The 13,550-nt window shown below is 37.2% G+C and overlaps 2 protein-coding genes and 3 gene segments (V, D, J or C); 4 read left to right on the forward strand and 1 right to left on the reverse strand.

Annotated features, from left to right (window-relative positions):
• The window catches only part of mybpc2b (myosin binding protein Cb), a 360,595-nt gene that overhangs the window by 243,884 nt on the left and 103,161 nt on the right, over nt 1–13,550 (forward strand). The window lies entirely within an intron of this gene.
• On the reverse strand, nt 3,048–4,958 carry LOC147838100 (Ig kappa-b4 chain C region-like). The segment is given in 3 exon segments: nt 3,048–3,577; nt 4,790–4,841; nt 4,944–4,958. Coding segments are annotated over 3 exon segments (408 nt in total).
• On the forward strand, nt 6,594–8,068 carry LOC141380766 (immunoglobulin kappa variable 1-27-like). Its single transcript, XM_087310185.1, has 3 exons — nt 6,594–6,650; nt 6,750–6,907; nt 6,984–8,068. The coding sequence occupies exons 1-3, from the start codon at nt 6,609–6,611 to the stop codon at nt 7,090–7,092; spliced, it is 309 nt and encodes a 102-aa protein (XP_087166311.1). The 5' UTR covers nt 6,594–6,608; the 3' UTR covers nt 7,093–8,068.
• On the forward strand, nt 8,183–8,671 carry LOC147831152 (immunoglobulin kappa variable 2-29-like). The segment is given in 2 exon segments: nt 8,183–8,237; nt 8,343–8,671. Coding segments are annotated over 2 exon segments (384 nt in total).
• LOC147838101 (immunoglobulin kappa variable 2-40-like) lies at nt 9,491–11,274 on the forward strand. The segment is given in 2 exon segments: nt 9,491–10,101; nt 10,217–11,274. Coding segments are annotated over 2 exon segments (375 nt in total).

Genomic DNA, 13,550 nt, shown 5'->3' on the forward strand with positions numbered 1-13,550 from the left:
ATAAATCTCATAGATCAAATAATTCTGAAAATAGTAAAAACCTTTGAAGAGGGAATTGAATCAGATCCATCTATTATTTATCTAAATCTATCTACAATTAATTGTTTAAGAAACTGTGTGAGTCTTATAAAATGTTCAGATGATCTTGAAAAGAGTCTGATGAGCTGCTGAGCAGAAGTGAAAGTGAATCTGTTCCAGTTCAGAGAGTTTAACCAATCAAACAGTGTTCAGAGTCTCTGCAGCTCAGAATAGAGCAGATCAAACCACATTTACTGCTCTCAACTATTACAAACATCACAACCATCGACACACTGAATATATCTCTGAATATATCTGTGAATATATCTCTCTCTGAATATATAATCACTCCATTACACTGATTTAGTGGAGCTCAGAGATATTACAACAGTTCAGAATCAGCTTATTAGTAAAGCTGCTGAACAAAACCACAACCAACGCATCTGCTGTCCTGATGTAGATGATCATGTGTGTGTGTGTGTGTGTGTGTGAGTGTGTGTGTGTGTGTGTGTGTGTGTGTGTGTGTGTGTGTGTGTGTGTGTGTGTGTGTGTGTGTGTGTTTGCATATTGCTGATCAGCTTCAGAGTGTTTATAGTGCTGTGAGTTGAACACTTCATCACTCAGAGCTTTTCTGCATTCAGACTGAAAATAAACCAGAAGAAGAAGAAGATGAAGATCATCAGCGTCTGTTTCTGGACACTCGCTCTTTCTGTTCAAGGTTCATTTACTCTGTTATTGACTCTAAATGAGGTTTAAATGCAGATGTTTGACAGTAAAGCTGTTTTTGTTACGGACACTTCAACTATATTAAGTGTTGATTAATATGAGCTGAATTAATGTTCTTCTCAAATGTCCTTCACAGAAATGTCAGGACAGCTTTCAGTGACTCAAACTCCTTCAGCAGCAGCTCCAGCAGGACAAACTGTGACTATAAACTGTCAGACTAGCAGAGGAATTGGAGATCGGTCACAGGGATGTAGAGACTGTCTCTCCTGGTATCTGCAGAAACCTGGAGAAGCTCCTAAACTCCTCATTTATTATATTAACCGTCTCCAGTCAGGAATACCAGCCAGATTCAGTGGCAGTGGAGCAGATTATGGCAGTGATTTCACTCTGACCATCAGTGGAGTCCAGACTGAAGATGCTGGACATTATTACTGTATGAGTATGCACTGGATCAACAGTAACTGGGTGTTGACACAGTGATAAAGAGTGGTACAAAAACCTCCATCAGTCATTCAGAGTCACAGAGACTGAACACAAACATCCTGAACCAAATACAGAAGTTGAGTTGAGCGTGTCCAGAGATTTCACACAGACTCCTAACACAAGAAACACCAGTAGATTAATAAATTATTAAGATAGTTTATTTAGAGTATTCTTCAAAATAAATACAATAGTAATTCTGCACTGTTGAGAAGCTCCCAATAACCGTTTGAGTGATTCACTGAATCATTCACTCCTTTGACTCTTCAGAATCATTGATTCATTGTGTTGTTCAGAGTCATGCAGCAGAATATTCTCCTGCTTATTAAAAGTATTAAAATGATTGAGTAAACAGACAGCATGATTGATTAAAATGCAAATTATTTAAAACATCTACAACATCTTGCTCATTAAAGTGGTTTATTGAATCAGTCTAAAACTTTTCATCATGTTGTTCCTCTTATAATAAATAAAAATGAACTTGCTCATGTGACATTGATATTATAATGAAACAGCACATTAAACTAATTCACACCACAATCTCCATCAGTGTTTGCATGTGGAGTTTTACATGAGCGCCACACGCTTCAGTGCTCTGCATGTGTTTATAACTCTGACAAACAGAAAACTTGATCAACAACTGTTTTCACTACAACTGAACCTACAAGAACAACAATGACCTTCAGCAGCATATTGATCTGGACACTGGCAGCATTATGTGGAGGTGTGTGTCCCTCAAGATTATGTGTGTTATTGACTTGTGTTTCTGTGTTGTGATCTTATATATGATTATACAAATGATTTCTAATGTTTCTCCTCTGGCAGAATGTATTGGTCAGGTGACAGTGACTCAAACTCCCTCAGTGCTGCTCTCTGAACCTGGACGATCTCTCACTGTCCACTGCAGGACCAGCAGTGATCCAGTCAACTGGTGTAATAGTAAACAGTGTGTTAGCTGGTATTTACAAAAACCCGGAGAAGCTCCTAAACTCCTGATTCATTCAACAAGCAGCCTCCAGCCAGGAACTGCATCTAGATTCAGTGGCAGTGGATCTAACAGTGATTTCACTCTGAGCATCAGTGCAGTCCAGACTGAAGATGCTGGACATTATTACTGTCAGAGTTACCACAGTGGTGGTGTGTTCACACAGTGATAAAGAGTGATACAAAAACCTTCCGTCAGTCAGTCAGAGTCACAGAGACTGAACTGATCCTGGAGCAGCTCAAACACTGAACACTCTACTGACACACAGAGGACAAACACACACACTACACACAGATCAACACAGTGAGTTCTGACTTAAATCAGCTCTAATAAACTGTGATCTGTAATGAGTTCAACTCTGAATTAGTAAATTAAAAACTGGAAAAATATCAAAACAAACATTTATTCAAAGCATTATAAAATAAAACATTAAATTAATTTACAAAAACTAAAAATAAACACATATAAAGTTAATGTAAGTACAGTAGTATTTCAGTGTCAGATTCAGCACAGGACTAAGAAGCTGAACTTCATTAAATGTTTATTTGCCTTACACATGAAAACATCCAGAATAAATCATTACCATAGACACTTACTGAAACAATTAATTCATTATGTTCTTCATGTATTAAATAACCCAAATCTCTCTATCATATTCTGATTCAGTGTGTGAGAGATGTTGATAAGTGCAGCGCATGTTTCTGTTCCTCCTGATTCTGCAGGTGTTTTCATGCTCCACTGACTGAAGATTATTGATCAAATATGAAGCAGAAACTAAACTGACACAGAAACACACACTGTTACTGTCCTGAAATAAAGTCCACACACGAGACTCAAAGACAGACACTTACAGCTTTATTTATTGACTGAATTACAGTAAAACGATGACAGAATAATAAACTGCACACATTTAATCTGGTGTGAAAGACAGAAAGCAGAGCAGAGCACACAGAGAGACTGAAAGACAGACAGTGTGTGTGCTGAATGCAGTAAATGTGAGTAGCAGGAGTGTGTGTGTGCTGCAGATCTACTCTGAACACTGCTGTCTCGTCACAGTGTCTCCTGCAGTGAGCGCAGGCTGGCCGCTCCGTGTGGCCTCACAGCTCACTGAGACGCTCTCCATCCACTGCTGCTCAGTGAGAGTCAGGCTGCTGCTCCAGCTGTACAGACCGTCCTTCTCCAGGAGCCCAGCACTGCTGCTCTCCTGACCCCCGCTGCTGCTGCTCCCGTCAGGCTTGAGGACCTTCCAGACCAGCCTCCAGTCTGACGGGAAGCCCTTGTTGGCCACACACAGCAGTGTAGCCGCCCGCTTGGAGGAGATCTCTGCACTGGAGGGCGACAGGACGCTCACTTGAGGAGGAGAGACGGCTGAGGAGAGAAGAGCAGACAAACACAGCAGTGACCAGGAGACACTCACTCACTCATTACTCACTCAAAACAAGCATTACTCACTGAACAATGATTAATAACAGGTTCAGAATAAAGTTCACTCTGTATATTAATATATATTAAATTTAAAATCAATATTATTATGGTTAAAACACTGAACAGAGCTCAGTAAAGTGTCACGTTCAGTCTAAACAGACATTTAGAGCATCTTCAGCGTCTTCAAGACACTCAGCAGTCACAAGATAAAGTTTTACTCCATTTACACAATCATATTCATAATTACTGTGAGAAGAGAACATGTTCAGAGTAAATATGCTGATTAATGAACAAAATAAACTCAATAAAACTATTTGGTTTTAAATAACAACAAAACCTCAGTCCAGAATAACTTTCAGAAACACAAACATATCAATTTAACATCTTTAAAACTTTCAGCATTCGCAATATCCAGTTTGACTAAACCAAAAACTCTCAAAGTACATGTGTTAACAGAGTAAAGACAGAGCGCATTGAGTATTTTCAGGATATTTGTCGTCTGATTAAACTTTAAAAGCTGAATCTGAAAGTCAGAAACACAACTCATGCAGAGTCTGATCAGCAAAGCACTGAGAGTTACACTGAAGAGACGATCATGATTCTGTGTCATTTTCAGGATCATCTTCACTGTAACTCAATTTGCTTTAAAACATCTGTCAGATATGATTATACACACTTATCCACTATCATTTTAAGCTTCATATCTTGATAATTATGAAAAAAATAATGGATTCATGTTTAAAAACAACGAAGTTCTTTAATCTAAAGTGATCAAAAATATGAAGATTTGTGCTTGTAATTTTTTAATCAACACCAAAATTGAAATGATGTAAATTTATTTTAGTTGCTCTTAAATTTTGAAGTGCTGCTAAAATAGCAGAATTTAATGAGTCATTTAATGTAATTGCCACTATTTATTTGTAAATAAAAACTCATAAAGTAAGAAATTATTTAATTTACTTTGAAAATAAAAGATCCTGCAACAAAGAAAATCCTCTGTACAGCGTCGACTGACAAACACTCACTGTTTACTCACTGCACAGAACATAATATTACAAAACATGATCAAATGGAAAAGAGCTTTCTGTCTATAAATTACTAGAAGTTATTTAACAATCCTCTGTTGTATCATTAATAATATGTTTATTTACTTACTGCCAACATCCAGTTTGGTGTCGCTGCCGAAAGTGTACCACAGTGATACAAACTAATAGAGCGGCTGAACAAAAACCTCTGAACGCTTCACTGACTGAACTGAGGCTCACAACACACACATCTTTACACACACACACACACGTTCACACAGCACATTAATCTTCTTCATTTTATTCTTAATTTATTTCTCATTATTAAATTGAAGCATCACTTGCAGATCAACAAGGGAAAATGTGTATAAATGATGTGCAACTGAAGCCCAAACCCAAACTCTGAAACACCTGATGAACATCTACACACTCCTGAAATCAGGGAAACTCTTTGGGACAAGAATGTAGAATGAGCATGGATGGAGGAGACGTGTCCAGACCAATATCCACTGATTACTGAAATGACCCCATCAATAATTTAATCACCTCCACAATAAACTAATGCTGTCAATAATGTGAATGTAAATGTAGAGAAAGAGCCAAAACTGCACAGACATTTACCAGTCAGACTTTACTGTTCAAGACTCAATGGAGACGAGGACATAATGACCTACATTTCACAGACACGTGTAAATCACTTAAAGTCAAGTTCACTACACGTCCAGCATAATAGTCTCCATGGCTGTACAGGGGCGTAAATCCTCCCATCCCAATCTGCTGTATTAGTGATTAAAATTACGTATCTAGTTAACGTTAGCTTGTTGCTAACGCTAAAGCCGTTTCTCATGCATTGTTTAATTTGTGACGACTTGGCATAATGTTAACTTAACATTAACGACCACAATTAGCATATTGTTTAGCTGTGTATTTGCTAAATGAGCACTGTGCTACACTGAGCACACTAACCCCACTGTATTTTTGTATAATAAGTTTCTATTCTGTTTTAAGTGACTCAATTAATATGAAGTTAAAATGGTAACCTTTTTTAATTCCTTGTTTTTATTGTGATTATTTTTATGATAGTTTTGCATTCTTTATGTAAAGCACTTTGAATTACCATTGTGTATAAAATATGCTACAGTATAAATAAACTTGCATTCCAGTGTCATGCATTGCCAAATAAATAAATTAAATAAATTAAAAAAATTGACAGAGAAAATAGACATAAGATCATTTTTCAGTTCAGCTAAACGCCAAGTACAAAAAGTTGACATATTAAGGCAATTTGGCTTTAGGAATGAGTGCTTATGAAAATACTAATGCCACAATATTAATCACAGGCAAAGGAGAAAGAAATGACTGAGGAACAGGCAGAGCAGGGTTAGTCAGATGTAGTGTCAGGTAAGGGGTGTTGTGCTTTATTGAAGGGATAATGACAATTATTTTGGGATGAACAATTTTTAAAAATGTTTTCGGAGTTGTGGCTGTTTAGCAGATTTCACAGGCTCACTGATTTACAATATGATCGGTCGTTTTACCAAGTGTAATGTAAACAAGTTAGTTATTATGAGTATGGAAAATGTCTTTTCCTGCATTTATTCTGCTTCAGGAGTCAGTCTGTTGACTGTAAACAACACAACAAACAATGCAATAAATAGTTTTGAAGAAAAATTTGCTTTGTCATTAAACCTGAAAAAAACGTTGAAAATAATCATAATGACGTAGTCTCCATGCTATAATAATAATAATGATAAAAAAACATTTTTAACCGCAGGAACATATCTTTATTAGTACAATTTGGCTGTATTATTTGTGTCCCCTTGAAAAAAATGCTGGAAAGAAATTTTATATTTATTGTCCCCCCCTACTGTTAAATAAGATTTACGCTCATGTGTCTGTGCAAATATTCAACATTTATTTCAGATTTTTCGATTGCCTCCACAGTGATTATGAAGAAAAGGAGATTTAAATCAGGTCCACCAACATCAACAGTAAATCTCCACTCTTGCTTTGTGATCATGTTTGTGTTTTAATGTGAATATTTGAACAGATGAAGTGTTTTGATGCTGATCTCGCTGCTTTGTGCTCAGTGTGAGCTGGAGGTTTTGAATGTGTGTCCTGCCCCTGAGACTGGAGCTCAATATCAGTCTGACTGTGAATCAGCATCTCTGTCCTTCAGTTCTCTGAGCTTCAGTGAAGATGAAGACGCTCGCTCTGATCATCTGCTCTCTGCTGCTGCTCCTCCACGGTCAGACTCACTTTCACTGCATTTCACAGCTCAGACATTCAGGACTTCTGCTGACTTTCTTCTTGTTTTGTTTCAGAGTGTGGAGGACAGATCAGCGTCACTCAGAGTCCCTCAATGACAGCAGAACCAGACAAAACCATCACAATCACCTGCAGAACCAGCACAGATGTGTACAGATATTATGATGGAGACCAAACTTTAGCCTGGTATTTCCAGAAACCTGGAGAAGCTCCTAAACTCCTGATTTATTGGGTCAATCATCTTGAGTCAGGAATTGCATCTAGATTCAGTGGCAGTGGATCAAACAGTGATTTCACTCTGAGCATCAGTGGAGTCCAGACTGAAGATGCTGGACATTATTACTGTCAGAGTTTCCACTGCAGAACAGATTCGAACAATAAGTGTGTGGGTGATGTTGTGTTCACACAGTGATAAAGAGTGGTACAAAAACCTCCGTCAGTCAGTCAGAGTCACAGAGACTGAACTGATCCTGGAGCAGCTCAAACACTGAACACACACGATGGCCTTGACACAACACAATATGATTTTAATATAAAGTTTGTTTGAGCTTTATCAGTATTTTGAGGATAATTAGATGTTATTTTCATGTTTCCGCTGATATTCTCTCATCTCCTCTCTCAATATTTTCAATCACATATTTGTACAGTCCCTGCTGTTATTCTTCTTTATAATTATACTGTAAAGATGATCATAGAAATGATTCAGCTTGAGTAAATTATTCTTCATCATAAATCATCTGTTAAGATTATAATTAATCATAATTACTGAGGGTAAAATCCTCAACATCTAACTAATAATACACAAACTCCATCTTCAGTTTTATTTCATTAATATTACATTTATAAGCTGTAAAGTGTTGTAAAACTCTCAGTCAGTCTTGTTAAGAGTCTGATGAGCTGCTGAGCAGAAGTGAAAGTGAATCTGTTCCAGTTCAGAGAGTTAAACCAATCAAACAGTGTTCAGAGTTTCTGCAGCTCAGAATAGAGCAGATCAAACCACAAGAGCTTCATTACACATTAAAGCTGAGAGCAGCTGTGTTCACCATTACAACACATCACAGTTCAACTCTATTAGCTGAGCGCAGAGATATTACACTTCACAAGCAGATCATTAGTGTGTGTGTGTGTGTGTGTGTGTGTGTGTGTGTGTGTGTGTGTGTGTGTGTGTGTGTGTTTGCATATTGAGTGCTGTGAGTGTTTATAGTGCTGTGAGTTGAACACTTCATCACTGACACACACATTAATCTTCATCATCATGACCTTCATCATCATCTTCATCTGGACTCTTTCATACAGCTTCACACTGCAAGGTGAATAGTTTATTTTGAATATATCAGTATCATTTGAACAAACTTAAAAATTGGCTGAAAATGATTATTATTGTAGACTAACAGTGTGAATGATTTGTTTCTCAGGATGTGCAGCTCAGATCACAGTGACTCAAAGTCCAGTGGAAACAGTTAAACCTGGAGAAAATGTTCAGATGAGCTGCAAACTCAGTAGTAGTGAGACAGGCTGTTACCCACCCTGTGTGTCCTGGTACTTACAGAAACCTGGAGAAGCTCCTAAACTCCTGATTTACAGAACAAGCAGCCGTCAGTCAGGAACTGCATCTAGATTCAGTGGCAGTGGATCTAATGTTGATTTCACTCTGAGCATCAGTGGAGTCCAGACTGAAGATGCTGGACATTATTACTGTCAGAGTAGACACTGGATCAACAGTAAATATGTGTTCACACAGTGATAAAGAGTGATACAAAAACCTCCGTCAGTCAGTCAGAGTCACAGAGACTGAACTGATCCTGGAGCAGCTCAAACACTGAACACTACTGACACACAGAGGACAAACACACACACTACACACAGATCAACACACTGAGTTACAACTCAAATCAGCTATAATAGACTATTTATAATGAGTTTGAACTCTGAATTAATAAAAGGTCCAGTAAAGGAAAACCTTGTAAACTAAATACAGGGAAAACAAAAATATGCTTAGTTTGTCATAAAAATAAATCCTTATCTTTATATAAACACATGAAGACATGTAAGTAGGATTTCAGTGTCAGTTTCAGCATTAGGAAGCTGAACTGCATTACATTATTACTTGATTTACTCATGAAAACATGCAAAATAAATCATTATGTTTTCCCTGTACTAAATAACCTGAAACAGTCTTTCTGCTCCTCTACAGTGTGTGAGAGATGTTGATAAGTGCAGCGCATGTTTCTGTTCCTCCTGAATCTGCAGGTGTTTTCATGCTCCACTGACTGAAGATTATTGATCAAATATGAGCTGAAGCCCTGATCTAATGAAAGAGCCCAAACACAAATGATACAAAACACTCAGACATTCACGACACACAGAATACAGGAGAGTTCACCTAAAGACACCTTTTACTTTCCTTCTGCTGTTCAACACAAACGAAGACATTTTGAAGACATTAATAAACTTTGATCTCCACAGTAATTATTCAGTCCATACTCAACGTTACTCTTTTATTAATTATATTAAATATATTTGAAAATACACAATATCTACATGAGTGTTTCCTCCTGAATCTGCAGGTGTTTTCATGCTCCACTGACTGAAGAGTATTCATAAAACCCACTGAAAGAGCAGAAACGACACAAGAGACACTCAAAGACATTTCAAGATACAGTTGGGTTTTATTAAATGATGAATGTCAGTAACACACACACATTTAGTCTGGTGTGAAAGACAGAAAGCAGAGCAGAGCACACAGAAAGACTGAAAGACAGCCAGTGTGTGTGCTGAAGTGCAGTAAATGTGAGTAAAGCACACACACACACACACACACACACACACACACACACACACACACACACACACACACACACACACACACACACACACACACACACACACACACACACACACACACACACACACACACACACACAGCAGAGATTTTAAATTCACACACTTTCAGAGTTTATCTAGGAAATCCACAGTATTCACTACTGATGAGCTGATATCATTTATTACAGTGTGTGTGTGTGTGTGTGTGTGTGTGTTTGCATATTGAGTGCTGTGAGTGTTTATAGTGCTGTGAGTTGAACACTTCATCACTGACACACACATCAATCTTCATCATCATGACCTTCATCATCATCTTCATCTGGACTCTGTCATACAGCTTCACACTGCGAGGTGAACAGTTTATATGTGAATATATTATACCTGTAGTGTAGTTTGAACAAGCTTAAATATTGACTAATAAATGATGATCTTTGTAGACTAACAGTGTGAATGATTTGTTTCTCAGGATGTGCAGCTCAGATCACAGTGACTCAAATTCCAGTGGAACCTGTTAAACCTGGAGAAAATGTTCAGATGAGCTGCAAACTCAGTCAACCTGCACCCTGCAGCCCAAAGCCCTGTGTGTCCTGGTACTTACAGAAACCTGGAGAAGATCCTAAACTCCTGATTTATGTAACAAGCTACCGTTATTCAGGAACTGCATCTAGATTCAGTGGCAGTGGATCTAATGTTGATTTCACTCTGAGCATCAGTGGAGTCCAGACTGAAGATGCTGGACATTATTACTGTCAGAGTTACCACAGTGGTGGTGTGCTCACACAGTGATAAAGAGTGATACAAAAACCTCCGTCAGTCAGTCAGAGTCACCGAGACTGATCAGATCTGTCATGAGCAGAAGTGAAAGTGTGAGTTTGGTGTGTAAATCTGCTTTGCATTGTGAGCTTCAGTGATTCTGCTGGTCTCAGATCAGTGCAGCTCCGTCTCCAGTGAGCAGATCAAACCCCAAGAGCTTCATTTGACTTCATTTCCTGCTCAATGCAGCTCTTCTCCACTATTACAACCAGGAGAAGCAGCTGAAGCTTTAGTGAAAGACTCTGAATGAACGACACACAAATTACAGGGGGTTTGACCGCCTTAATTATAATGCTTGATCCCCCAGAGCCACGTCAACACAAGATGTGTGTGCTCAGCCATTTAAATAGGGAGAAACACTTTCACTGATCTGTATCTTAAATAATAATATTAATAACTCAAATAACAGATCATATGACTACAGATTTGACCCCCATAACGGCTCATACCATTGTGAATGCATGATAGAGGTCCAAAATTGCACCCTTAAATTTGTACACACTGAGTGAGATGTTTTGTCAGTGTTTTAGTTTAAATGTGATTATAGACTTTTTAACTAATTGGATTTTATTGTTTTAATTTTAACCTGTCCAGAGACTGCAGGTGGAAATTAGCAATCCTGCTACAACCTGGCACAATGCATCTTTCCTCCTGGTTAATGTAATTTTTGTGCATTGTCCCTGTTAAATAAATAAATTTATAAATTCATTCATTCATTCATACAACCCCAGTGACGGCCACTTGTGCCCTAAAAGGTTCAGTGTTGGACCTTATTTTCTGATTGTACCAACATCTATATCTGATTAACACACAATAATCTCATTGCTTGAAGTATTAATCCGGCAGATACATTTATAGCTGAATCCACATTAATATACAGAATCCGCTTTATCACTCCTCAACATTCTAATATATCGAATATCTTCTAATATAATTCAAACTATACTAATATTATATCAAGACAACTGAAGGAAATTTATGTTTTGATGGTCAAAGATGACATGAAGTACCAACCCAGAGGAGCTGTTATAGGTTCAGCGGTTCTTAAAGGGACAGTTCACTCTAAAAGGAAAATTTACTCACTATTGACTCGTTCACAAGAGCTTAAAACCCTTTATGAGTTTCTGTCTTCTGTTGAACACAAGTGAAGATATTTTGAAGAAAACTGAAAATCTGAATAACTTCAGCAGGAAAAATTAATTTTATTAAAATATCATTTTATCAACATTTATTAAAATATCTTCCCTTGTAAACAAGTAAAGGGTGAGTAAACGATGATAGAGTTTGCATGTTGCCCATTTAACCGGAAATAACGTATCAGAATACAGCGACCGACCAATCAGAATAGAGTATTCCAGACAGCCATGCGGTGAAATACAGAATGTCACTATATTACGTTTTATAATTATGTACAGTTTTAACACATCAATTTAAGATTACTAATTAAAGAATAAATATGAATAATAAATAATAAAAAGAAAAGAATTAACACATTTATTACTTTGATGTACTTTTTTCTGGTCTCTTCATTTCATTATAATCATCCTAGGTGCCATTTCTTCATCTCAGGTTTCTTTATTTGCTAATATTTAATTGTTTAGCAGTAGTTTGTGAAGTGATAAATCACTGTGTCATATAATAAACAGTCATCATGTGAACAGGTTCATCTGTTTGCCAGTATAGTAACAAAATGACACTATATTAAATATAATTTGTCTACATTTTTAGCACATCAGTTTATATAATGTGGACATAAACACTGAAGTGTCATAATAAACTGTTTACTACTTTGTTTTCCCTTGTTTTCCTCTTCTTATTAGGTGATAATTCTTCATCTTAGGTTAGGTTGCAGCTTATTTTCTGGCTGTATTTGTGATGTACCACAGTAAGTGAGGTAAACTGTCTCTCAGCACAACACCCGTGAGCAGCTGATCTGGACCCCAGCCCACCGTCACCCACCAATTGAAGCATTCACCACTGAACTTCACTGAAGAGTGAGAGAACCTCGGGCAGGGATTCGCCATGGTCAGAGTGACTGAGCTGAGCGAGGGCGAGTGAGCGAGCGTCGCCCCACCTGACGACACGGGTCAGTCCCATATGGTGTGGGGAAACAACACTCACCACCATCCAGACAGAAACGCACCAGATGAGGAGCACCGAGCACCTATAATGGGTCAATTTAATATTACTATTATTACTACAGTAATTTAATAGTAGATCTAGTCTCTAAATCTTTTGCTACTTTTTTTTTAAACTGAGCTGAAACACAATTGTGGAGATTTTGGGGGAAACTTGTTTTGTTCAGTCTACTTATATTAGCTATGGTAACTTAATGGATTTGTGTTGAGACAGAGTGAATATATTATGTTGAACACTGCATATTTTACAACAGATTTCTGGTCATGAATTTACTGTAAATACAGCCAAAGATTTATATTAGTGCTTAAACCCTAATTTAATCTAATATAGAGCTTATTTTCTCAAATATTAAGAGTTTTTGAAACTATTAAAGTGTAGATGATTAAATAGTTGCACCTCAGACAAATATTGTCAATCTAAAAAAAACACACATCAATGGAAAGTTAATTTTTTCAGCTTATAGATGATGTAGAATTCAGTTTCAAAACATTTACCATTACGACAGGTTTTGTGGACCCATGTTGTGAACAATTATAATACATCAATTTTAATTATGTCAAATTACCACAGAAGCAACTTTGATTACATTTTTGCAGATGTGGTTATCTTCATTTAACCTGCTCAAGGGCTTCAGCACCAGTCTCTCCTGTTTTATTAGTGTTTTTAGTTTAATTATATTACACAGCTCTCTGGAACTCTCGATTCTGAATTGAGCTAAAGTTGGTTTTATATTCGCACATTCATTCAGGGCCAACTTGTGACAGTTTCTATATTGTTTACTGCTACTTTAAATATTCGGTATGAAATCTTAGGCAAGGATGACTTCAAAACAACATTAGCAATATTTA

The sequence above is a fragment of the Danio rerio genome, chromosome 24 (assembly GCF_052040795.2).
Source record: "Danio rerio strain M-AB ecotype USA chromosome 24, GRCz13ab, whole genome shotgun sequence".
Taxonomy (NCBI): Eukaryota; Metazoa; Chordata; class Actinopteri; order Cypriniformes; family Danionidae; genus Danio; species Danio rerio.

What these genes read in the sequence shown, in the direction of transcription:
- LOC141380766 (XM_087310185.1), top strand. Translation starts at nt 6,609, where the DNA reads ATGAAGAAAAGGAGATTTAAATCAGGTCCACCAACATCAACA. An exon ending in CAGGTCCACCAACATCAACA is followed by an intron (nt 6,651 to 6,749) that starts GTAAATCTCCAC and finishes CTTTGTGCTCAG; the next exon opens with TGTGAGCTGGAGGTTTTGAA. An exon ending in TCTGCTGCTGCTCCTCCACG is followed by an intron (nt 6,908 to 6,983) that starts GTCAGACTCACT and finishes GTTTTGTTTCAG; the next exon opens with AGTGTGGAGGACAGATCAGC.